This window comes from Elaeis guineensis, chromosome 1 (assembly GCF_000442705.2).
Source record: "Elaeis guineensis isolate ETL-2024a chromosome 1, EG11, whole genome shotgun sequence".
In the NCBI taxonomy this organism is placed as follows: domain Eukaryota; kingdom Viridiplantae; phylum Streptophyta; class Magnoliopsida; order Arecales; family Arecaceae; genus Elaeis; species Elaeis guineensis.
Window position 1 is genome coordinate 173,777,934 of NC_025993.2, and position 27,327 is coordinate 173,805,260.

At 39.3% G+C, this 27,327-nt stretch overlaps 1 protein-coding gene and 1 pseudogene across 1 annotated transcript; both read left to right on the plus strand.

Annotated features, from left to right (window-relative positions):
- Window positions 1-3,430: 3,430 nt before the first annotated feature.
- Window positions 3,431-11,589, plus strand: LOC140857298 (uncharacterized). The gene is made up of 8 exons (XM_073256077.1): window positions 3,431-3,952; window positions 6,755-6,991; window positions 7,302-7,384; window positions 7,799-7,987; window positions 8,388-8,537; window positions 8,613-8,883; window positions 9,091-9,993; window positions 10,759-11,589. Exons 1-8 carry the CDS (start codon window positions 3,431-3,433, stop codon window positions 11,587-11,589), a joined length of 3,186 nt encoding a protein of 1,061 aa, XP_073112178.1.
- Window positions 11,590-22,869: 11,280 nt separating this feature from the next.
- On the plus strand, window positions 22,870-27,093 carry LOC140857310 (rust resistance kinase Lr10-like; annotated as a pseudogene).
- The last annotated feature ends 234 nt before the right edge of the window (window positions 27,094-27,327 follow it).

Sequence of the window (27,327 nt, forward strand, 5' to 3'; positions counted from 1 at the left end):
GATAGGCATACTTCGAACTCAACTAATCTATACTTCCACAGCATATCCAGCTCACGATCGTCTTTCCCCTTCGGTGCTTACCTCCACCAGACCGATCTAGATCTCCGTCAGTGATGTCGATGTCTAATCCAAAGCCCCCTCAATCGAAGCTAGCTTGATCCCATCTCATACCTTCATTTCAAATTCAAATAGCCGCTGCACAACAATTGGCCCCAAAGCAGATAAGGCAAAAAATAACTATCGCACTTCGAGAATCTCGCTTCCAAATCTCGGCACACCGCATCCAATCTGATTGGGATGGGCCAGAAATAACGTCCCACTAACAATGCACGCCTCTATCTATAAATAGAGATCTTAAAGGAATCCTCAAGATACGTATACTCTCTCACACGCTCTTTCTTACCTATTTCTTAAAATCTAATTTGAGTATCGAAGGATCTCTGCCGAAGCCACTTTCAGCCAGAGCTTCTTTTGTAGGTCACTTTCTCTGAAGGACATTCCTATACCTCAACTTCAATCATCTCGACTAAGAGCCGAATTTCAGCAACAACATATATATTATCTTTAGAGTGGTTACATACATTACTCACCAAGTTGTATTCAGAATAAATGAAGAGAAGAGTATACAATATGCATAAATTACGTGATACAAGAAGAAAAGAAGCCAAATAAAAATGTGCAAAATGAAAAGGCAAAATATCAATGCTGGATCAACATAAATCCAAAAGACTGCACTTCCACCAAGGATTGAAGGCAAAAGGGAGACTCCAAAGATTAGTTAGTATATGTTCCCAGTCAGATAGCAGTAAAAAGATCTTGGAGGTGATCACTAGTATGAGGATCTGTATGGGTATATTTCTAATCCCATATCGTTTATATACTTGATAGATCTTGGATACTTATACAAAGCTAAAGAATCCAAATAATACCTTCAAACTAATTTTGTTAGATGAGATCTTAGATTGCGATAAATGATATCAAAGCAAATCTAGCCCATAGCCTTTGCGAACTAGAGGATACTATAATACGGGACCATTAGGGCTAACTATGGGCTAATCATAGCATTTATGATTAGATTTAAATGGATTTGGACTCTTAACCTGACAAAGATGCCAAGGATTAAACACAAACAATATGTGAGGATCCGTGCGTATATATGTTTGATCCTACAATATTGATTATGCACTGGATAGATATTGGGTGCTTATACATGGCCAAAGAACTCAAATAATATCTTTTAGCTAGTTTTTCTGGATGAGGTTTTGGATTGTTACAACTAGGCTTCAACTTCTCCACCATAGTCTCTCCAAAAAATGAATTAAAGGCAATAGCAGTGAAGAGAATTCAACAAGATGCAAGGACAAAGCTCCCTAAACATGATAGCCTCGGGGTTGAGCTGGCATTATATTAATGTGAGAAGGTTAAAAGAGATATCCCACAAGCGAGAAGCCAAATATTTTGATCTAGAAAAGTCAATTTTGTGAATACAAAATTAACAACCGGGTATAACTAAATACCCTGTGCACATAGGCCAGCTGCAATATTGTTTAACAATCAGGGATTAGGGAAGACCGTCATGTTTTTGAACAAGACCAAGCTCATATTTGGTTTCTTTCTCATTTCACTTCAAACCTATGATAGCCTTGTTCTGTCGTCACAAGTGGCTGCTTGCTTGGACTGTTTTATCATTATTATTTTTTCTTGATGAAGACCATTTATTTATTTATTTATTTATTTATTTTGAGTGAAAGGGAGGTAAAAAACCACCCAGCCTTTATTGCAAATGAAGAGGAAAATACAAGGGTACAAAGCTCAACACACTATGTAACCCAAAAGGGAAAAGGATAAAAACAAACAAGTGCCAAACTGCCAACCTTACGTACAAGCAATGTGAGAAAACAGAGCATTAGAGATTAGAGAGGATCATAAGAGGTGTTGCTTTAATCTTTGACCAAACTTTTGTAAATCCTGGTAACTCTGAGCTCTTGCAAAGCAAGGACCAATCTTTGAAATGAGTAAAAGCATTGACAGCCACTGAATGAATAGATAAGTTTTTATGGAGAAAAAGTCTTGTATTGCATTCTTTCCAACAATTCCAGGTCACAGCTGCAAAAAGAACATTAAGATCACTGGTTATGTCTTCTTCGGAAAGTTCCTTATAATTCAATCCAAGCACAAAAATTTGAGAGAAGATTGTGGATGAAGTACTCCTAAAGCAGAACAAAGAGCCTTCCAAATGCTAGAGAAGAAGGGACAGGTGGAAAAGAGATGATCAGTAGATTCTGGCACCTGGTTACAGATAGCACAGCCACCCAAGAAACGTCCAGTTTTCTTTCCAAGTAGTTCTCTAGTGTTGAGTTTGTTTTTCCAGCATAACCACAGGAAGCATTTGATCTTCAAAGGGATACTAATGCTCCAGAGCGAAGAAGTAAATTTGCACTTGACACCAGTAGTATTTAGGAAGCAATATAATGAGGAACAGGAGAAATTACCACTGCTATCTGCTTTCCAAGAGATTTGATCATTCTCCAAGTTCAAACTGATGCTGTTGAGCAAGGAGGTCAAGTATGAGAATTCGATTCGGTCTTGAGGTCCAGCAGAAGGAGGCAATTTGATTTTCCACATTCTGTTTCTGAAATTATAAAACTGAGCTACACTACCATTCTTCTTCTTACATCGAAGGAATAGTAATGGAAAAATGTATTGTAGTGGAGCTTCACAAATCCAGTTATCTCTCCAGAATAGAGTCTCCTGCCTATTACCAATAATGTGTTGAACCCTGTTCAAAAAAGAAGGAAGACCTCTAATGACATCTCGCCAAAGATTTGAGCATTTTTTGATTGGCTTCCAAGATTTTGAAAGTCTGACTTTATAATGATATGCAAAATTAACTTGCCTTCTCCAAAGGCTATTTTCTTTAATAAGCATTCGCCATCCCCATTTTGCCAGTAATACAGTATTCATTTGATGGATATCTTTGACTCCTAAACCTCCCTCCTTTTTTTTATAAGCAGACAGTTCTCCAATTTACTTTGCAATTGATTCCTGTTAATGTGGCTTGAATTTTGGATATCTTTTATGGGCTCGAACTATGACCCAATCTGAAAAGCCCGCATTGCGACCTGAATGAAATATTTTGGGAGTTCTGTGGTGGTAGCGAAGGGCATGAGAGAGGTTTGGGAAATCAAATTGCGGCTAGAGTTTGGAGAGTTCTTGAGTGATTGTATCTCTCTTTTCATCATAGTGAAATTTTCTCTCGTGTCTTGTCCGTGGATGTAGGCTTTTCAGCCGAACCACGTAAATTCTGTATTTGTTTTTTCTTCTCTTCTCTATTTTATGTGATTGTACGAATCTGTGTGTGCCCTATATTTGTGCTTGCTATAACAAATTGGTATCAGAGCATTGTATGCGTGCAGTTTAGGGTTCACAGATGGCATCGTCTTCAACGAAGTATGAGGTGGAGAAGTTTAACGGAGGATCGAGTTTCAGTCTGTGGAAGATTAAAATAAAATCTTCCTTGATTCTGCAAGGTTTGTGGAAGGCAGTTGAGAATAACTTTCTAGAGGGTATGAAGGAGGCGGACAAGGCCAATCTGAAGGAGAGAGCCTTGAGTGCGATTTTCATGAGCGTCACTGATAATGTTCTGCGAGAGATTGCTAGTGAAAAATTGGTACCTGAAGCGTGGAAGAAATTGGAGGAGCTGTATTCTGCCAAATCGCTGACAAATCGTCTCTATCTGAAGAAAAGACTGTACAATCTTAGAATGAATGAAGGTATGCCTATTAAAGAACATCTGGATGAATTTAATTCAATCATTATGGACCTGAAGAATATAGATATTGATATTGATAGTGAGGATCAGGCTTTGATTGTGTTATGTTTGTTGCCACCCTCATATAAGACTTTTGTAGATACTCTATTGTATGGAAAAGACAGTATTTCACTAGATGATGTTAGTAATTCACTAAAATCGAAGGAGTTGAAAAAGATTTTTTCAGATAATAGAGACAGATCTGAGGGAGAGGGTTTGTTGAGCAGGGGAAGAACACAGTCAAGGGAAGGTTTTTCAACCAAAAAGAAATTTAAGGCTAGATCAAAGTCTAGAATGAAAAAGGCTAACTGTTTTGAGTGCAGGGAGCGGGGACACTACAGGAGAGATTGTGATAATCCGGCCCAATTGGGCCCAAAACCAGCCCACAAAGCCCACCAGGAAAAAAAAAAAAAAAACAGAGCAGGGAGGAAGACTCCCGATCGGAGTCTTCCTCTTCCCCGTCTCCGATCAAAAATCGGAGTCCTAGGGCCATTAAAAGACTTTAGGACGAGCTCTATAAGAACCCCCTCTTCTCCTCTAAGTGTAGATCCTTCGGTCACCGACGATCGTCGGAGTTTTTCTCTGATTTTCCCGTTTGAAGCCGCGGCCCCTCGACCTGTGCTCGCCGCGATTTCTCGCCGGAAACCTCACCGAAGTCGAAGGTAAGCCCCGGCCCTCCTTCCTCTCTACCTTCCCCTCCTTCCCATGGCTTCGTGCACCCTCGCCGGCCGTCGGGTTCGTCAGAAAATCCACAAAGATCCAAGATCATGTTTTGCTCTGTTCGACCGAGCCATCTCCCTCCTTTTTCCGGCCACCAGCGCCGCCGTCCATGGCGCCGCTGTAGCAGCCCGGTTATCTGGGCCTGTAGCCAGACGGCCCAACAACACAAAAAAAAAAAAAAAAAGAAAACAGAGAAGGAGGAAGACTCCTAGCCGGAGTCTTCTTCCTTCACGATTCCGGCAATTTCGGACTCAAAGAGTCCGGCTAGGGTAGGAAACCTCCACTATAAGATCCCCCGACCTTCCTTTAGGAAATTACAACCAAAAATTTTGAGGAAAATCGAGGGTTTTGAGAAACTTTCTCAAAGATTACCGTGGGGGGGTTGATCGGAAGAAAGAGGAGTCGTCGGAGCTTTCTTTGGACGGCGGAACCAGGTATTTCCTTTTCTCCTTGTTATTCTCCGGTCACCGGTGTTTGGAAGCCGGCAAGGAGCTGGTTCGGGCTCAACAGGGATACCCTGTTTTTGTGATTTTCTTCCTTCCCTGCCGCCGGCAACAAGGAGGGTGACTCTGCCGCCGACACGGTAGCATTGCCGGCGTCGGAACGTTGCCGGGGAAGGTGGCTGGGGGTGTTCTCTGGGTCGGGATATGGGGAGAGGTTCGAATGGGGGCTCGGGTCCCTGTTTTCGAACGTAAGGAGAGAAGAAGAAGAAGCATCTTCTCTCTTCTTTAATAAAAAAAAAATATATATATATAAGAAATATATATATATATATATATATATATATATATATATATATATAAAAGGTGGGGGAACATGGGTATGAGTCAGATGACCTTAAAATATATAGAAAATTTATTTGGTTAAATCAATTTATTTTGTTTGATAGGAGAGCAGTCTAACGATCAGTGAGACAACGAGTAGGACTTGATTTTCGGACTATAAGGTTGTGAATTTGAATTCCCAATTATCGAGGTAAGAATCCTGTACATGATCATCGCTAAATTTATGTTATTTATTTGTTAATCTTATATGTTGAAATTACAATATTGAAATTATAATCGATGAATTTTCCATGCTTTAGACGTTGAGATATGGCTTATATGAATATTTTTTTGAGTATATTATGAAAGAATTTTTATGATTGATGGTATGAATCTTATGGACATGAATTATCAACTTATTCATTCTGTAAATTGAAATAATTCGATAAAATTCATAATTGAATGAAAAGGGTATGTTTTGGACTAACCTCGACATATGAATCAGCCGGCCAGGAGCTCATGCCTGGGACAGCCCGCCAGGAGCTTATGCCTGGGACAGCCCCCACTGGCTTACAGGTGGATCAGCCGGCCAGGAGCTCATGCCTGGGACAGCCCGCCAGGAGCTTATGCCTGGGACAGCCTCTCACGGGCTTTTGTACGTGGGACAGCCGGCCAGGAGCTCATCCTGGGACAGCCTTGAAAGGCTTTTATGAAAGAATAATTGGATTGGAAAGAGATTGAGGTATGGTCTGGGTTAGTCCAAAGCCAAAAAGGGTTGAAATATTGACAGATCAAAAATATGATAAGATACAATATTTAATATGAAATTCAACAATGAATGAAGATTCCACCTGATGATGTATGATGATACATATGCATATTTGTGATATTATTCTAGTTATTGTATACCTAGAAGATTTCTCAATTGCATTGGTTTTAGAAATATTAATTCTATTTACTGGCTTGATGTACATGTGCAGTGATTCTTACTGAGTTGGAGAAGCTCATATTTTTCTTCTTAATTTTTTTTCAGACTCACAGGAAACTTAGATTGGATGGTTTGGGCGAGAGCAAATGAGGACTGAAGTCTTTAGTAATTTAGTTAGTTTAAATTCTCTGATGCCAAAGAACATTTGAATAGTTGTATTGAACAAGATTGCATTTGATTTGAAGTTGTGACATTGGTTGATTGATTTGGTATTTAATTAGTTATCTAAAATTTTGAAGTGTTAAAATTTTAGGCCTTACATGATCCTAGGGTGCTGCTCTAGGGTTTGTGTGGCCGTGTCATGTGCCCAACTCAGGTATTGGGTTGGGGCGTGACAGAGTGGTATCAGAGCCTAGGTTTAGGAATCCTAAGGTTTATTTTAGAGAGAGAGTATATGGGTAGATTTTTAGATGGAAATTGATTAATACGAAACATTATTCTTAAATTCTTGACTAAAGTGAAACTGTGTAGGTTGTCATGGCAAGAGGGACTGAACGTGGGCGAAATCGGAGACCTACTCGTTTTGCAGATGGCTCTAGTGCTTGGGAGCCAGCTACACCACAAGAAAATGCTCCACCCTTATCGGATGATGAAGCACCACAACAAGAATATCCTACTGAGCCTGCTGAGGTCACTCCCGGGGAAGAAACTCCAGGAGAACCTGAAATTCAACCTGGGGAACAAATTACTACAGCTCAGTTAATGCAAGTACTGGTTCAACAACAAGTGGCTGCAAGGGAAGATATGAGGAGGATATTGGAGGTGCAACAGGGACACCAACAGCAGATCATACAACAAATATTTCAGGAGCGGCAGTCCCAGCAACAACAAGGAGTGGGAAATCAGTATGAACGTCGAATCAATTTATTAGACTTCAAAAAATATGCACCGCCGGCATTCTCAGGGACCTCAGATCCTATGGAAGCTGAAAGCTGGCTAAAAGCAATAGAGAAAGTTTTCCATGCTTTGAGATGTCCTGCTGAAGACAAGGTCACCTTTGCCACATTTATGTTACTAGGTGAGGCAGCCGATTGGTGGGAGATGGAAATTGGAAAGCTTGGGCCAAATGATGTACCTTTTACATGGGAAGAATTTAGAAAGGTTTTCTATGAAAAGTATTTTCCCCAGAGTATCCGACTCCAGAAATTTCGAGAGTTCGATCGTCTGGTGCAGGGCCATATGACAGTTGCTCAATATGCAGCCAAATTTGAAGAATTGTCGAGATACGCCCCTGCATTGATAGCTGAAGAAAATGTTCGAGCCAGAAAATTTGAGAATGGATTAAGGGATAGAATTCAACAGTTGGTGACTGTCTTTGAGCTGCCCACTTATAAAGAAGTCGTAAACAAATGCTTAATAATAGAAAAAGGACTCAATGATGCTCAAGCAGCAAGAGAGAAAAGTATGAAGAAAAGGGATCGAGCAACTGATTCTCAAGGTCAAAGTAGCAGGGCCTTCAAGCCAAAAACCCCAAAATCAAGCCAGTCTGCAGTTGAAAGTAAAACTCAATATCAGGGGAGCATTATATGTTATAGATGTGGAGGATCCCATCTTAAACGAGATTGCACATGGCCTGGGGGACAATGTTACAAATGTGGACGAGATGGCCATAAAGCAGTTGTATGCCGCAATGGAGGAGAATCTCAGAGACAGCAGATGCCTCAAAATTATCAGAATACCCCCGCTAATCGAGCACCCCAAGATGTACAAAGACAAGATGCGGGACAACAAAAATCAAAGACCCAAGGACGAGTCTATGCACTTACACAACAGGATGCTAATGCTTCTAACTCAGTGGTGACAGGTACTGAATCGATCTCTTAAAAATTCTTTTATATATATGTCATGAATTATTATATGCTTAGATATATAAGGACATATAGCACTGAATGATAAATGAATATCTGACAGGTATGATTAAAATTGCATCCAACAATGTCTATGCTCTATTTGATCCTGGAGCAACCCACTCCTTTATAGCAACTAGTTTTATTAAGAAGAATAAAGAGATGTCTCCTACACCTTTAGAAAATAATCTCTGTGTCTGTACACCAAGTGGAGAGGTGATCCTGGTAAATTCAATTTGCAAAGATTGTGTGCTAAGTATCGAGGATAGGGAGATGAAAGCAGACTTATTAGTCTTAGAGATGAAAGACTTTGATCTAATCTTGGGGATGGATTGGTTAGCAGCATATCATGCTACAGTTGACTGCTTCCAAAAGACAATAATGTTTCAAATTTCAGAACAGTCAGAGTTTAGTTTTAAGAGCACTAAACCCTTCTTTCACCAGAAGTTCATCTCAGCTATTCATGCTCAGAAATTTCTTAGAAAAAGATGTGAAGGATTTCTAGCCACTGTATTAGAAACTCAGAATGAAAAACTCAAGTTAGAGGATATCCCTATTGTGAAGGAATTTTCTGATGTTTTTACTGATGACCTACCTGGACTACCTCCTGATCGAGAGATTGAATTTTCTATTGACCTGATCCCTGGTACGAGTTCAGTTTCTAAAGCTCCTTATCGAATGGCTCCAGCAGAATTGAAGGAATTACAAAAACAATTGCAAGAGTTGTTGGACAAAGGATTCATTAGACCTAGTGTGTCACCTTGGGGAGCTCCAGTACTTTTTGTAAAGAAGAAAGATGGTAGCCTTCGGCTTTGCATAGACTACCGAGAATTAAACAAGGTAACAGTGCGAAACAAATATCCTTTACCACGAATTGATGACTTGTTTGATCAGTTGCAAGGAGCTCAAGTTTTCTCAAAAATTGATCTTCGTTCTGGTTACCATCAGTTGAAGATACAGCCGGGAGACATATCAAAAACAGCCTTTCGGACTAGATATGGGCATTATGAGTTTTTGGTCATGCCATTTGGTCTGACCAATGCACCGGCAGCCTTTATGGATCTTATGAATCGAGTGTTTGCATCATACTTGGATCGATTTGTAGTTGTATTTATTGATGATATTTTAATTTACTCGAAAAGCTCACTCGAGCATGAAAAACATTTGAGGACTGTATTAGAAACTCTGAGGGAAAAGAAGCTGTATGCAAAGCTACAAAAATGTGAATTTTGGATGAGCAGTGTTACTTTTCTCGGGCATGTCATCTCCAAGGAGGGTGTCTCAGTTGACCCAAGGAAAGTGGAGGCAGTAGTTGACTGGAGCCGACCCACTAACGTATCAGAGATACGCAGCTTTTTGGGATTAGCTGGCTATTATCGAAGGTTTGTGGAAGGTTTCTCTAGTATTGCTATGCCTCTATCTCGTCTAACACAGAAACAAGTAAAATTTGAATGGACAGACGAATGTGAGCAAAGCTTCCAAGAGTTAAAAAGACGATTGGTGACTGCTCCAATCTTAACCATTCCATCTGGGACAGAGGGTTTCACTATCTATAGCGATGCTTCTCGTAAAGGTCTCGGTTGTGTTTTGATGCAAAAAGGAAAGGTGATAGCTTATGCCTCTCGACAACTGAAGTTATATGAGCGGAATTATCCTACTCATGACTTAGAATTAGCAGCTGTAGTTTTTGCTTTAAAAATATGGAGGCATTACTTATATGGGGAGCATTGCGAGATTTTCACAGATCATAAAAGTTTAAAATATATCTTTACTCAGAAGGAGTTAAATATGAGACAAAGAAGGTGGCTGGAACTACTAAAGGACTATGACGTGACAATAAATTACCATCCCGGGAAAGCAAATGTTGTAGCCGATGCTCTAAGTAGAAAGTTTTCTGGTGAATTGGCTGCTCTAATTACCTCACAAAAATCTATATTGCTGGATTTGGAGAAATCAGGAATTGAAATACGACTGCATGATTCTCAAGTTCAGCTTGCAAATCTTGTACTACAGCCTACTTTGATTGAAAAGATTAAAGCAGCTCAAAAGGAGGATTCAGAGTTACAAAAGGTCATAAATGTAGTGAAATCCGGTATACAGACAAAATTTTGGATACATGAGGATGGGTCATTGAGATTTGATAACAGACTATGTGTTCCCAAGATTTCTGGATTAAGAGACGAGATCCTAGAGGAAGCTCACTGTTCGGCTTACACTATGCATCCTGGAAGCACAAAGATGTATCAAGATTTGAAAAGAAATTTTTGGTGGTCTGGTATGAAAAGGGATATTGCACAATTTGTAGCCCAATGTTTGGTATGTCAACAAGTAAAAGCTGAACATCAAAGACCAGCAGGACCACTGCAGTCTCTTCTTATTCCTCAGTGGAAATGGGAGCATATTACTATGGATTTTGTAACTGGATTACCTAAAACATTTCGAAATAATAATGCCGTATGGGTAATTGTTGATCGATTGACGAAATCAGCACATTTCTTACCCTTTCGGATTGGTCTCTCCTTAGAAAGATTGGCAGGCTTATATATAGAGCAGATTGTACGACTGCATGGAGTACCAGTTACTATTGTGTCAGATCGAGATAGTAGATTTGTTTCGCAGTTTTGGAAGAGTCTTCATAAAGCTCTTGGAACCAAGTTAAATTTCAGTACAGCTTTTCATCCTCAAACTGACGGACAATCAGAACGAACCATACAGATCCTAGAGGATATGTTAAGGGCTTGTGTCATGGACTTAGGCGGAGCATGGGATAATCACTTATCATTGGTTGAGTTTGCTTATAATAATAGTTACCAAGCAAGCATTCAGATGGCTCCTTTCGAGGCATTATATGGAAGAAAATGTAGATCGCCCATTTGTTGGGATGAGGTGGGGGAAAGAAAACTGTTGGGACCAGAAATAGTGCAGCAGACAGTGGAAAAAGTACACATGATTCAGGAACGACTTCGTACGGCTCAGAGCAGGCAAAAGAGTTATACTGATAATAGAAGAAGGGAGCTGGAATTTCATGTAGGCGATCATGTTTTTCTGAGAATTTCTCCCACTAAAGGTGTAATGAGATTTGGAGTTCGTGGTAAGTTGAGTCCAAGATATATTGGCCCTTTTGAAATTTTAGACAGGATCGGAGAGGTTGCATATCGATTAGCATTACCGCCGACTTTATCTGGTGTTCATGATGTGTTTCATATATCGATGTTGAGGAAGTATATTCCAGATCCAAGTCATGTCGTGAGTTATGAACCTTTGCGTCTTCAGAAGGATATGACTTATGAAGAATATCCAGTACGGATTGTTGACAAGAAAGATCAGGTGTTACGACATCGAATTATTCCTTATGTGAAGATTCAATGGGGCAATCATAGCGAGAGAGAGGCTACATGGGAACTCGAGACAGAAATGAAGATCAAGTATCCACAACTTTTTGAAAACTCAGGTATGTAAATTTCGAGGACGAAATTTTTTTAAGGGGGGGAGATTGTAGCAGCCCGGTTATCTGGGCCTGTAGCCAGACGGCCCAACAACACAAAAAAAAAAAAAAAAAGAAAACAGAGAAGGAGGAAGACTCCTAGCCGGAGTCTTCTTCCTTCACGATTCCGGCAATTTCGGACTCAAAGAGTCCGGCTAGGGTAGGAAACCTCCACTATAAGATCCCCCGACCTTCCTTTAGGAAATTACAACCAAAAATTTTGAGGAAAATCGAGGGTTTTGAGAAACTTTCTCAAAGATTACCGTGGGGGGGTTGATCGGAAGAAAGAGGAGTCGTCGGAGCTTTCTTTGGACGGCGGAACCAGGTATTTCCTTTTCTCCTTGTTATTCTCCGGTCACCGGTGTTTGGAAGCCGGCAAGGAGCTGGTTCGGGCTCAACAGGGATACCCTGTTTTTGTGATTTTCTTCCTTCCCTGCCGCCGGCAACAAGGAGGGTGACTCTGCCGCCGACACGGTAGCATTGCCGGCGTCGGAACGTTGCCGGGGAAGGTGGCTGGGGGTGTTCTCTGGGTCGGGATATGGGGAGAGGTTCGAATGGGGGCTCGGGTCCCTGTTTTCGAACGTAAGGAGAGAAGAAGAAGAAGCATCTTCTCTCTTCTTTAATAAAAAAAAAATATATATATATAAGAAATATATATATATATATATATATATATATATAAAAGGTGGGGGAACATGGGTATGAGTCAGATGACCTTAAAATATATAGAAAATTTATTTGGTTAAATCAATTTATTTTGTTTGATAGGAGAGCAGTCTAACGATCAGTGAGACAACGAGTAGGACTTGATTTTCGGACTATAAGGTTGTGAATTTGAATTCCCAATTATCGAGGTAAGAATCCTGTACATGATCATCGCTAAATTTATGTTATTTATTTGTTAATCTTATATGTTGAAATTACAATATTGAAATTATAATCGATGAATTTTCCATGCTTTAGACGTTGAGATATGGCTTATATGAATATTTTTTTGAGTATATTATGAAAGAATTTTTATGATTGATGGTATGAATCTTATGGACATGAATTATCAACTTATTCATTCTGTAAATTGAAATAATTCGATAAAATTCATAATTGAATGAAAAGGGTATGTTTTGGACTAACCTCGACATATGAATCAGCCGGCCAGGAGCTCATGCCTGGGACAGCCCGCCAGGAGCTTATGCCTGGGACAGCCCCCACTGGCTTACAGGTGGATCAGCCGGCCAGGAGCTCATGCCTGGGACAGCCCGCCAGGAGCTTATGCCTGGGACAGCCTCTCACGGGCTTTTGTACGTGGGACAGCCGGCCAGGAGCTCATCCTGGGACAGCCTTGAAAGGCTTTTATGAAAGAATAATTGGATTGGAAAGAGATTGAGGTATGGTCTGGGTTAGTCCAAAGCCAAAAAGGGTTGAAATATTGACAGATCAAAAATATGATAAGATACAATATTTAATATGAAATTCAACAATGAATGAAGATTCCACCTGATGATGTATGATGATACATATGCATATTTGTGATATTATTCTAGTTATTGTATACCTAGAAGATTTCTCAATTGCATTGGTTTTAGAAATATTAATTCTATTTACTGGCTTGATGTACATGTGCAGTGATTCTTACTGAGTTGGAGAAGCTCATATTTTTCTTCTTAATTTTTTTTCAGACTCACAGGAAACTTAGATTGGATGGTTTGGGCGAGAGCAAATGAGGACTGAAGTCTTTAGTAATTTAGTTAGTTTAAATTCTCTGATGCCAAAGAACATTTGAATAGTTGTATTGAACAAGATTGCATTTGATTTGAAGTTGTGACATTGGTTGATTGATTTGGTATTTAATTAGTTATCTAAAATTTTGAAGTGTTAAAATTTTAGGCCTTACATGATCCTAGGGTGCTGCTCTAGGGTTTGTGTGGCCGTGTCATGTGCCCAACTCAGGTATTGGGTTGGGGCGTGACAGCCGCACCCCTAGGTTTGGACCCCCACCCCTCTACCTATCTTCTCCGAAGGTCATGGCCGCCGGTGATCGGCCAATGACCGGAGAAAATTCAAGGAAAGGGGCGGTCCCCTGTTTTTCCATTTTTTTTCTAACTTCCCACTGACCGAACCTCGCCGCCGGCCATCTCCGGCTCCATCGCCGTCGGTCGCCGCTGCCGGACCACCGGTCGTGCCGCCACAGCCCACCGAACCACGGGCAACGTCTCTCTAGTCCTCCCCTGTTCCGACCAAAGAAGGCCACGGGGGAAAAAGAAAAAGAAAAGAAAAGGAAAAAAAAAAGAAAAAGAAAAGAAAAGGAAAAGAAAAAGAAAAAGGAAAAAGAAAAAGAAAAGAAAAGAAAATACAAAATAGAAAAAATAAAAAAATATATATATAAGAAAAGAGAAAAATTTCCTCTCTCCCCTCTTTCTCTCTCTTCTCTCTCTATTTTCTCTCTCTAAAAAGAAAAAAAAAAGAAAAAGAAAAAGAAATATATATATATTAATATTAATAATAATAATAATAAATACATGTGAGAGAAAGTTTTTTCTCATCTCTCTCTAAAGTCTTTCTCTCTCTAGAATTGGACTTTCTCTCTCTACCTTCTCTCTATATTTTCTCTCTCTAGATTTTTTTTCTTATTTTCTCTCTCTAGGACTTTCTCTCTCATTATGGATTTCGTCTCTCTAGGATCATTCTCTCTCTCTGATTACATCACAGACCCTAGGATAAACTTGAGATGAAAATATGATGATCTGGGACTGCTCCAAAATTCGTGCAGTAGATCGGATCCCGATCCGATTCTTTTTCGAAATTGATAATATCAATCATGGTCAATCTATATTAAGTCACCTTGATATGATCTCTGATGATCTCAATCATGATTGCCACTTTTAAAGGATACGAAGATTCTCTCTCCACTTTCTCTCTCTACTTTTTCTCTCATGACCGACTTTCTTTCTTTAAGAAGGTCTATGAATCCTATATCGAGTCATGCCTTCATCTTTTAGAGGCTCATATTGACTCTAATAAGATGATCCGAAATTGCTTTGATATCCGTGCTGAATGTCAACCTCATTTGGCCATATCAAGTATTTTTCAAAACCATTATTAAAGAACCTTATTGATTGAACTTGATCTTAATTTGATCTGTGTTTCACGATTTCTTGATCAAGTCACTTGAATCTGACCCTCAGATCAAAGATCCTAAATTGCCCTGGTATCTGAATGGTCTGACACATTCGGTCAACGGTCCTCTTTCCTTATGATTTAATCTTATTATATTTATGGAATAGAATTTGATAATGATTTGATATTTTAAATAGGATTAGCTGATTCTTCTAACGAAGTCCGAAGATCTAAGATGAACGAGGTAAGTAGATCTTATGCTCCTTATTTATTTTTAAATGAACATGTTTTTATGCAAAGAATTGCTATCGATGAAATCATAATTTTTATAAACTAAGGATCGGCATATGTGATATGAAAAAGCATGTTTTATTGTAAGCATTGATTTCATGAATATGTTTTATGAAAATAGCATGATTATGAAGCATGAATTTCATTGTTTTCCCATCTATGTATATGTATGCTTTAAGAAAAAGATATAAAGATTTCAAAGGTTCTCAGATGGCTATGAATGAATCTCTTCGGGAAGGTCGACATCCGGAGCTAGCATCCACATGAAACATGGCCCTGCCAGCGGGTATAAAGTTGGCACATGAATTAAGAACTCTGTCGATTAAGAAACATGGCCCTGTCACGGGTATAATAGTGACCTTAGCACGAATGTCTGTGAGCAATGTTTTGAAACATGACATGAATACATGATGAAAATGATTTACGATTCATGATTGTGAAATATACATGATTTATGCATGCATGATGAGTTTATAACTTATTTTGTTATATGCTCTATGAAATACTTTATTTTGTATTATCTGTTATTTTCTAAATATTGCATTATCATGAAAAACTTATGCTTGATCCGATAAGGAAGTGCAAGTTCTACTTACTGGGCTAGTGTAGCTCATATTTTTTTTGTTTTCTTTTTGTTTGAATAGAGAAATAAGGTTAGGATCGGTAAAAGGAATTCAAGCTTGAAGATCGGCATAGCAAGCTGAAAAATTTGACAACAGAAGTTTAATTTATTTTATAATCATGAATTTGTAGTTATTTATGAATGTTGAGATTCGGGTTAGTACTTGCTTTTGGATTTAGATGCTCTGAACCCATATTGGTTCGATTATTTGATGAATAATAGAATTGAATCTTTTTATTTGACGGATTTTAGATGATTATGATGAATTGGCTTCGTGTTATCGTGGGCTCCATCTCTCGGTAGCATGGCCGTGTTATGTCCCCGATTTGGGGCGTGACATTTTATGGTATCAGATCTTAGGTTATAATCTTTGAGGATTATGATATAAATAATATAAATGATTAGGATATGATAGATTAATATCAGAGTTTAGGTTTAAGATCATTGAGATTATAAAGTGATATCAAAACTTTATATATGATCAAAAGGATGTGACCGAGTGGAGTATAATGGATAAAATCAGAGCTTAAGATTATGATCATTAAGGACGTGATAGAATGATATAAAGTTTAGGTTATGATCACTAGAGAATATGACTTAAGTGGTATTTGAGCTTAAGATTATCATTATTCGAGATTGTGACTTTAATGATATTTGAACTTGAAGCTAAGATCATGAGGAACATGATAGATATAAAAGAAATGATTCAATAATTTGATTTCGAATCAATAGGTATTATGATGAAATTTATGCATAAGTGGCATATGATGAGTTATATTTTAGATTTCAATTAGCAAGGTTGATCTGAGTACGAGAAGTGTTGACCCTAAAATGAAGTGGGAGGTATTGATATATTATGTTAGGTATATTTGATGACATTGGAATGCTAAACCTATATGGATAAAGGACATGATAACTTTGCTGATTTTGATGTTAATTTCTTTGCAAAGAAAGGTTGGTTTGGAAGTTGTCTAAATGATTGTAAGGTAAATCGAAGGTTAAATCAAATTAATTCTAGACATATTAGATTCTTGAGGAGTGGTGAAGTTTATGTAATAAGTTCAAACATAGAAGGTGGATGAAGATTTAATTTTGATGTGCTATGCCTAAGAGATAGTAATGACAAAGAAACCTTAAATTTTACCCTTAATTGTATATGAAATCTGAAAGTTGGATCTATCTCTGATTGATTTAATATACGAAGATATCTTTTATTTTTGATAGACTTAGATAATTTGGTAAGTTGAGATCAGAGTGCGCAGCAAAAGCGTGGTGGTCTGAATTGATTAGAAATATTAATCCTTTAAATCAAAAGATATTATGAAATACGTTAGTTGGAAATAAGGAAGGATTTTACTGATAATAAATGGATGCTAGAAAAAAAAAAAAAATTTTCCCTCCGAATTATTGATCGAAAAGAGCAAGTTCTAAGACGGCATATCTTTCCGTATGTAAAGATTCATTGGAGTAATCATGAAGAGAAAGAGGCCACTTGGGAGCTTGAAGATGATATGAAGACGAGATATCCATACTTATTTGAAAATGAAGGTATGTTAAATTTCGAGGACGAAATTTTTTTTTAAGGAGGGTGGAATGTGATAATCCGGCCCAATTGGGCCCAAAACCAGCCCACAAAGCCCACCAGGAAAAAAAAAAAAAAAAACAGAGCAGGGAGGAAGACTCCCGATCGGAGTCTTCCTCTTCCCCGTCTTCGATCAAAAATCGGAGTCCTAGGGCCATTAAAAGACCTTAGGACGAGCTCTATAAGAACCCCCTCTTCTCCTCTAAGTGTAGATCCTTCGATCACCGACGATCGTCGGAGTTTTTCTCTGATTTTCCCGTTTGAAGCCGCGGCCCCTCGACCTGTGCTCGCCGCGATTTCTCGCTGGAAACCTCACCGAAGTCGAAGGTAAGCCCCGGCCCTCCTTCCTCTCTTCCTTCCCCTCCTTCCCATGGCTTCGTGCACCCTCGCCGGCCGTCGGGTTCGTCAGAAAATCCACAAAGATCCAAGATCATGTTTTGCTCTGTTCGGCCGAGCCATCTCCCTCCCTTTTTCGGCCACCAGCGCCGCCGTCCATGGCGCCGCACCCCTAGGTTTGGACCCCCACCCCTCTACCTATCTTCTCCGAAGGTCATGGCCGCCGGTGATCGGCCAATGACCGGAGAAAATTCAAGGAAAGGGGCGGTCCCCTGTTTTTCTATTTTTTTTCTAACTTCCCACTGGCCGAACCTCGCCGCCGGCCATCTCCGGCTCCATCGCCGTCGGTCGCCGCTGCCGGACCACCGGTCGTGCCGCCACAGCCCGCTGAACCACGGGCAACGTCTCTCTAGTCCTCCCCTGTTCCGGCCAAAGAAGGCCACGGGGGGAAAAAGAAAAAGAAAAGAAAAGGAAAAAAAAAAAGAAAAAGAAAAGAAAAGGAAAAGAAAAAGAAAAAGGAAAAAGAAAAAGAAAAGAAAAGAAAATACAAAATAGAAAAAAAAAATATAAGAAAAGAGAAAATTTTCCTCTCTCCCCTCTTTCTCTCTCTTCCCTCTCTATTTTCTCTCTCTAAAAAGAAAAGAAAAAGAAAAAGAAAAAGAAATATATATATATTAATAATAATAATAATAATAATAAATACATGTGAGAGAAAGTTTTTTCTCATCTCTCTCTAAAGTCTTTCTCTCTCTAGAATTGGACTTTCTCTCTCTACCTTCTCTCTATATTTTCTTTCTCTAGATTTTTTTCTTATTTTCTCTCTCTAGACCTTTCTCTCTCATTATGGATTTCGTCTCTCTAGGATCATTCTCTCTCTCTGATTACATCACAGACCCTAGGATAAACTTGAGATGAAAATATGATGATCTGGGACTGCTCCGAAATTCGTGCAGTAGATCGGATCCCGATCCGATTCTTTTTCGAAATTGATAATATCAATCATGGTCAATCTATATTAAGTCACCTTGATATGATCTCTGATGATCTCAATCATGATTGCCACTTTTAAAGGATACGAAGATTCTCTCTCCACTTTCTCTCTCTACTTTTTCTCTCATGACCGACTTTCTTTCTTTAAGAAGGTCTATGAATCCTGTATCGAGTCATGCCTTCATCTTTTAGAGGCTCATATTGACTCTAATAAGATGATCCAAAATTGCTTTGATATCCGTGCTGAATGTCAACCTCATTTGGCCATATCAAGTATTTTTCAAAACCATTATTAAAGAACCTTATTGATTGAACTTGATCTTAATTCGATCTGTGTTTCACGATTTCTTGATCAAGTCACTTGAATCTGACCCTCAGATCAAAGATCCTAAATTGCCCTGGTATCTGAATGGTCTGACACATTCGGTCAACGGTCCTCTTTCCTTATGATTTAATCTTATTATTTTATGGAATAGAATTTGATAATGATTTGATATTTTAAATAGGATTAGCTGATTCTTCTAACGAAGTCCGAAGATCTAAGATGAACGAGGTAAGTAGATCTTATGCTCCTTATTTATTTTTAAATGAATATATTTTTATGCAAAGAATTGCTATCGATGAAATCATAATTTTTTATAAACTAAGGATCGGCATATGTGATATGAAAAAGCATGTTTTATTGTAAGCATTGATTTCATGAATATGTTTTATGAAAATAGCATGATTATGAAGCATGAATTTCATTGTTTTCCCATCTATGTATATGTATGCTTTAAGAAAAAGATATAAAGATTTCAAAGGCTCTCAGATGGCTATGAATGAATCCCTTCGGGAAGGTCGACATCCGGAGCTAGCATCCACATGAAACATGGCCTTGCCAGCGGGTATAAAGTTGGCACATGAATTAAGAACTCTGTCGATTAAGAAACATGGCCCTGTCACGGGTATAATAGTGACCTTAGCACGAATGTCTGTGAGCAATGTTTTGAAACATGACATGAATACATGATGAAAATGATTTACGATTCATGATTGTGAAATATACATAATTTATGCATGCATGATGAGTTTATAACTTGTTTTGTTATATGCTCTATGAAATGCTTTATTTTGTATTATCTGTTATTTTTTAAATATTGCATTATCATGAAAAACTTATGCTTGATCCGATAAGGAAGTGCAAGTTCTACTTACTGGGCTAGTGTAGCTCATATTTTTTTTATTTTCTTTTTGTTTGAACAGAGAAATAAGGTTAGGATCGGTAAAAGGAATTCAAGCTTGAAGATCGGCATAGCAAGCTGAAAAATTTGACAACAGAAGTTTAATTTATTTTATAATCATGAATTTGTAGTTATTTATGAATGTTGAGATTCGGGTTAGTACTTGCTTTTGGATTTAGATGCTCTGAACCCATATTGGTTCAATTATTTGATGAATAATAGAATTGAATCTTTTTATTTGACGGATTTTAGATGATTATGATGAATTGGCTTCGTGTTATCGTGGGCTCCATCCCTCGGTAGCATGGCCGTATTATGTCCCCGATTTGGGGCGTGACAGAGATTGTCCCAAGTTGAAAAATAAAAGGGGAAAGCAATCAGAGAGTTCTGCGAATGTTGTTGACAGGTTCAATAATTCTGATGACAGTGATAGTGCTGGAGAAATTCTATCTGTGAGTTCAGATCATGGACAGAGTTCCTGGGTCCTTGATAGTGGTGCTACTTATCACATGTGTCCACACAGAAATTAGTTTGTCACTTATAAACAGATGAGTGGTAAAGTATTTCTGGGGAATGATCGTGCATTACCTGTGGAGGGTGTAGGTAACATCAGATTAAGGATGTTTGATGGGATTGTCAGAACTATGGAGTGTTGGCATGTTCCAGGATTGAAGAAGAACCTAATTTCTCTTGGGACACTAGACTCTCATGGATACAAATACCATGCAGAGAATGGAATTCTCAAAGTATGCAAGGGCTCTATGGTACTCATGAAAGGCAGTTTGGTTTCAGGATTGTATGTTCTTCAGGAAAGTATAGTTTCAGGGGAAGCTGCAGTAGTATCTAGGAGCAGTAATCAGAATCAGACTCAGCTGTGGCATTTGCGTCTTGGTCATATTAGTGAGAGAGGGTTATCTGTATTGAGCAAGCGAGATTTATTGGACAGACAGAAAACAGAATCTATGGATTTTTGTGAACACTGTGTGTTTGGCAAACAGACCAGGATGAAGTTCAACGAAAATGCAGTGCACAGGACCAGAGGTACAGTAGATTACATCCATTCAGATCTATAGGGTCCTAACAGAATTCCTTCCAAGAATGGTGTCAGGTATTTCATGACTTTGATTGATGATTACTCTCGGATGGTTTGGGTGTATTTTCTGAAAACAAAAGACGAGGCATTTCCAACTTTTGTTAAGTGGAAGACGATGATCGAGAAGCAGATAGAAAAGAAGGTCAAGCGTCTTAGAACTGATAATGGATTGGAATTTTGTAATCGTGAGTTCGATGCTTTCTGTAGTGACGAAGGTATAGTGAGACACTGCACTTGTACTGGGACACCACAACATAATGGTATTGCAGAACGCATGAACAGAATGCTTTGTGACAAAGCACGAAGCATGCTCTCACATTCAGGTTTGGGAAAGGATTTCTGGGCTGAAGCAATTAATACAGCCTGTTTCTTGGTAAATCGATCTCCATCTACAGCTATTGAGTGTAAAACTCCTTATGAGATCTGGTCCGAGTCACCTGCTGATTACTCTCAGTTGAGAGTATTTGGTTGTCCTGCTTATGCTCATGTGAGGGATGGTAAGCTTGAGCCGAGGGCAAAGAAATGCATATTTCTAGGGTATGCATCTGGAGTGAAAGGCTATAGGTTGTGGTGCAATGATATAAAGTCTCCAGGGTTAATAATCAGCAGGGATGTGACTTTAATGAGTCTGCTTTACTGGATGGTCAGAAGGAGAAGTCAATATCAGAATCAGATCACGGTGTCAGAGAACAGGTGAAGCTTGAGGTTGATACTTCAGCAGTTCAGTTCAGTGATTCAGATGATGAGGTGCAGGATCCTGATCAAGAAGAGGATGCACCTGAACAACAGCAACAAGAGCCATATAGCATTGCAACTGGTAGGGAGAGAAGACAGATCAGACCTCCGCAGAGATATGCATATGCAGATCTAGTTGCGTATGCTTTATCAGTTGCTGAGATAGTTGATATGCATGAACCAAGTAATTATAGGGAAGCTATTTCTTGTTCAGATGCAGATCAATGGGTCGGTGCTATGGGTGAAGAAATTGAATCACTTCATAAGAATCAAACTTGGAAGTTTGTGACATTGCCTAAGGGACAGAAAGTAGTAGGCTACAAGTGGATTTTCAAGAAAAAGGAAGGCACTCCAGGGATAGAAGCACCTCGTTACAAGGCACAGTTGGTAGCTAAAGGCTTTACTCAGAGAGAGGGGATTGACTTCAATGAAGTGTTCTCTCCAGTTGTGAAGCACAGTTCCATCAGAGCCCTTCTTGCTATGGTTGCTCTTCATGATCTAGAGCTCGAGCAATTAGATGTGAAGACAGCATTTTTGCATGGTGAGTTGGAGGAGCAAATTTATATGAGTCAGCCTGAAGGATTTGTCATTCCAGGTATGGAAAATCATGTTTGCTTGCTTAAGAAATCTTTATATGGTTTGAAACAGTCTCCTAGGCAGTGGTACAAAAGATTTGATACATTCATGATTTGTAATGGCTTTATCCGTAACTCATATGATAGTTGTGTGTATCACAGAAAGCTTTCAGATGATTCTTTTATCTATTTGCTGTTGTATGTAGATGACATGCTTATTGCTGCTAAAAGCATGTCACAAGTTAATATACTGAAAAAGCAGTTGAGTGATGAGTTTGAGATGAAGGATTTGGGTGCTGCAAAGAAGATTTTGGGAATGGAGATTATCCGGGACAGAAGTGTTGGAAAGCTTTTCTTGTCTCAGCAGACTTATGTTGAGAAAGTACTTCAGCGTTTCAACATGAATAATTCTAAGTCTGTAACTGTTCCGTTTGCTGTCCATTTCAAGTTATCTGCAGATATGTCACCTAAAATAAATGAAGAGATGGAACACATGTCAAGTGTTCCTTATTTTAGTGCTGTGGGTAGTATCATTTATGCTATGGTTTGCACTCGACCTGACATTTCACATGCAGTCAGTGTTGTGAGTAGATACATGGCGTGTCTTGGGAGAGAGCACTGGCAAGCAGTGAAATGAATTTTAAGATATTTAAAGAGTACTACAGATGTTGGTCTGATATTCGATAGGGCCAAGATGAGTGATTCAGTTGTTGGCTATGTGGATTCAGACTTTGCAGGGGACTTAGACAAGAGGAGATCTCTGATAGATTATTTGTTTACTCTTTTTGGTAGTGTTATCAGTTGGAAGGCAACATTGCAAACTACAGTTGCATTGTCTACCACAGAAGCTGAATATATGGCTCTAGCAGAAGCAGTAAAAGAAGCTATATGGTTACAGGGTTTGGTGAGTGATCTTGGATTGATGCAGAACAAGTCAACAGTGTTTTGTGACAGTCAGAGTGCCATTCATCTTACAAAGAACCAGATGTACCATGAGCGAACGAAACACATTGATGTTAGATTCACTTCATTCGGGACATTGTATCACAAGGTACTATAGTTGTGCAGAAAGTTTCTACACATGATAATCTGGCAGATATGATGACCAAGACAGTTTCAGTTAGCAAGTTTAGGCATTGCCTAGACTTGGTTGGTGTTTGTAGTGCTCAGTAGTGCCCTTGCGAGGGTATTTGGCAAGACAGAGTATTAAGATAATTTTGTTGATGATAGTGAAAATTTAAGCCAAGGGGAAGAATTGTTAATGTGGCTTGAATTTTGGATATCTTTTATGGGCTCGAACTATGACCCAATCTGAAAAGCCCGCATTGCGACCTGAATGAAATATTTTGGGAGGTCTGTGGTGGTAGCGGAGGGCATGCCCCCCGCGGTACGGACCAGTATAAATATTGTATTTTCTGCCAATCTCGGCAGTTTTGTGAGAGAGGTTTGGGAAATCAAATTGCGGCTAGGGTTTGGAGAGTTCTTGAGTGATTGTATCTCTCTTTTCATCATAGTGGAATTTTCTCTCGTGTCTTGCCCGTGGACGTAGGCTTTTCAGCCGAACCATGTAAACCTGTGTTTGTTTTTTCTTCTCTTCTCTATTTTGTGTGATTGTACGAATCTGTATATGCCCTATATTTGTGCTTGCTATAACAATTTCATTGGAAGAAGAATTACCGCTCCAAACAAAGAACGTCGATAAGCATCAATTTTTTTAGCAACCCAGACTGGCAATCTGAAGAGTGACATGAAATACAACGGGAGAAACGAGAGTACCGAGTTAACCATTTAATTATTTTGGCTTGGTCCTAAGAAGAAAATTATGTTGTAGATTCTTGTCTTTGCGTTTCTCGGTTCCTGGGATGATTTAAGTGAAAGAAAGTGCTAGTATTATCTCATTTCTCTTCACGAATCAGAGACTTCAATCCAGAGGTGATGGTCTTCAGCTTGGGAGCTTGAAGACTTAAGAAGTATCATTGTTCTCTGCAATGCTGATCAAGCCGGCAAGCCTTGCCTCCGGCTGATATGCTTGGCTTTATAACGGAAGCAATTACAAGTAGTTCGTGATTTTCCTTTGAGGTCGCGAGGCTTTTCACCGAAACGCAGTCCCTATATAGGTACCTCAAGCATGCTGGATTTCATATCCTTTTCACTCTAGCACTTAATTATGCCGAGTCTCAAGGGTTTGGTTGATGATTCACCTTTTTTTTTTTTTTTGTCCCTTGTGATATGCACCGTTGGATCACTCCGATCCATGCAGGCAGATAGAAGAGAGAGTTTGGAGTGCTTTGAGAGCTGTGCGAAGCAAGATCAATGGTTGATATCGTGGAAAAAAGATCAATCATTCTCCGAAACCCGAGTCTCAATCTTTACGGGCTAAAAGAAAAGGGGGAAAACTTCGCAACTGAACAATACAAATATTAACAACTATTTGTGGAATCCAAGCAAAACAATGCTGAATTCGAGGGATGGTATCATGGATCAACTAAAATAAAATTTGTGGAATATGGCAATTAAAAAGGAGAAAAGGATGGACACGTTCAAAATTGGAAAAATAGATGAGAGCACAGGGTTTATTTTATGTTATCTTAATATTATGCAGCAGGGTAGGGACAAGTGGCGTGACAGGTGGGGACGTCAGTGTAGTCCTTCCCCTCAATCAATAAGGAGGCAGTTGGTTTCTGAATAGGAAGTCAGAGATTTGCTTGGTTCTTTCTGTAGATAGGTCGGACCACTGATTGTAGCCTTTTTAGAAATGAGCTGTAATCATATGGAAACATGGTAGCAAGCTTGTTTGGAACAAGTTAAATCCTACAAAATATGCTATTATTCTTAAATTCTAGTTATTCATTTCAACCAGAAAAAGAGTGTGACATATGAACTAGATATTCTTAAATTATCTGATTGGCATGTGTGGTTCCAAACCAAATAATAAGAAGCAGGTGGCATAGCCTCATTTTCTCCTCCTAAAAGAAGAAGAAGAAGAAGAAGAAGAAGAAGAAGAAGAAGAAGAAGAAGAAAGAAAAAACAGAGGAAGAAATAATTAGGTGAATGACTTCAAGAACTTCTTAATTTGAGGAGCTTAGTTTCAGATCCCGGAGTCGCACTTGGGCCATATAATCTTTGTTCGCATACGCTACTGCATAAATTGGCACAAGAGAACGTTCTAGTCAGTGATGAGTTGCGCAAAATTCTGTAATGTGTATGAAGGCACACAGAATCACTGAATTACTTGTAGTGAGACTTTAATATGATGCAGAAGAAGAGTCACTAGCATGAAGCACATCAATTTGCACAATATAAATGTCTTACCTGAATAAATCATTGCATTTTACCCTTTTTTTTTTATTTTTTACGTTTCTTCTTAAAAAGTAATTTAGCCAGACCTCAAAGCCTAGTTTTGTGAATAATTTCCCAGTTTCCCAAATCACCATGTAAGCAAAATTAATTCCTCCGTTCATCCATTAGTTTCTTCCCTTATCTTCACATTTTGTTTGTGTTAGATACAGATCCCTCTCAACCAAGATGTCTCAAAGCCGACCTTACGATGAACCCCATAAAGCCGTGATAGTTAGCCTCAGCAAGAAACTGGTCTTCATGGTTCAATATTTATCATCTTATAGGCCAGAATTCTCATCATAGTGTTGTGACATATTTTGCAGTAACTTCAGTGGCAAGTTTGGCCGTGTTGGCCTGCAGGCTTACATTGTCTACAAGTGTATCAAGAAGCACACAAGACAGACATCAACAAATTCTAATGCTAGCGTAAGCGCAGCAGCGACATCACAACCTTTTGTTACAGTGCCATATTCGCAGATCGAGAGAACAACGGTGGAGAATTTTCTCAACGACATTGCTAGAGAGACGCATCAGGTTTTCACCTCAAGATATAGCAGACTTCATCCATAATTACACCAAAAAGTTGGGTTCGGGCGGCTTTGGAGTAGTTTACAAGGGAGAACTCCCTAACGGCGTGCCTGTGGCTGTTGAGGTCCTTACGGAAAGCTTGAATAAGAGAGTTGAAGAGCAGTTCATGGCTGAAGTGGGGACAATTGGGAGAACATATCACGTCAATCTGGTGACGCTCTATGGCTTCTGCTTCCATGCCACAGTGAGAGCTCTCGTCTACGAGTACATGGAGAATGGTTCTCTTGACAACTACTTGTTCCAGAAAGATCTCAAGATCGAATGGGGGACACTGCATAAGATTGCAATTGGAACAGCTAAAGGAATCCGATACCTGCATGAGGAATGCCAGCAGAAGATAATTCACTATGACATAAAGCCGGCAAACATCCTTCTGGATGCAGACTTCAGTCCAAAGGTAGCCGACTTTGGCCTAGCTAGCTAAGCTGTTAAGCAGGAGAAACACTCGTACGTGTGAGCATGATAGGAGGAAGAGAGACGCTAGGCTATGCTGCACCCGAGATGCGGAAGCCCTCAAGCCACATGCAAGTGCGACGTTTATAGTTTCGGCATGCTGTTGTTTGATATAGTTGGGAGGAGGAGGAATCTCGACATCACCCAGCTAGAAGAAAGCCAGGAATTGTTCCCCAGATGGGTCTGGGAGAAATTTGAGAATGCGCAGCTAGGGGTGGTGGCATCAGTTTGTGGAATAAGGGAAGAGGACAGAGAGATGGCAGAGAGAACGTGTAAGGTGGCTTTGTGGTGTGCTCAGTATCAGCCAGAAGGAAGGCCTCCTATGAGCAAGGTGGTCAAGATGCTGGAGGGGGAGACGGAAATCGCCCCACCATTGAATCCATTCCAGCATTTGCTCACATATCAGATAGCTATTGCTAACTGGAGTGACGGCAGCTCGGGCTCAACGGCAACTGCAGAAACAAGTGATGAAAGTCCGAATGAATATTCCACGCCTCCGTCGAGGATGTACGACATAGAGGTGGTAAGTTCGTCATGAACCGTTGTCCGTCTTTTCCATATCTTTATAAAAGGCAGACAATAATTCATGATGAAATTTCCACGTAAAAAAAGAAAGATTTATGATGAAGTTGCCGTCCCTATTTCATGAATTTTTGTATATCTGTTTTTTAGAATATATGTACCTTTTTTTTTTGATAAAAATATATGCGTACCTTTATAAATTTCTGCTGACTTACGTACCTTCTCTTTTATACCTTTATTGAGCCACAAA

Excerpts from the sequence above, each read along its gene's own strand:
- LOC140857298 (XM_073256077.1), top strand. The coding sequence starts at position 3,431 with ATGGCATCGTCTTCAACGAAGTATGAGGTGGAGAAGTTTAACGGAGGA. Across the intron at positions 3,953-6,754 it reads ACAGTATTTCACTAGATGAT|GTTGTCATGGCAAGAGGGAC; the intron begins GTTAGTAATTCA and ends GAAACTGTGTAG. Across the intron at positions 8,884-9,090 it reads AAGGATTCATTAGACCTAGT|CCGGGAGACATATCAAAAAC; the intron begins GTGTCACCTTGG and ends TTGAAGATACAG.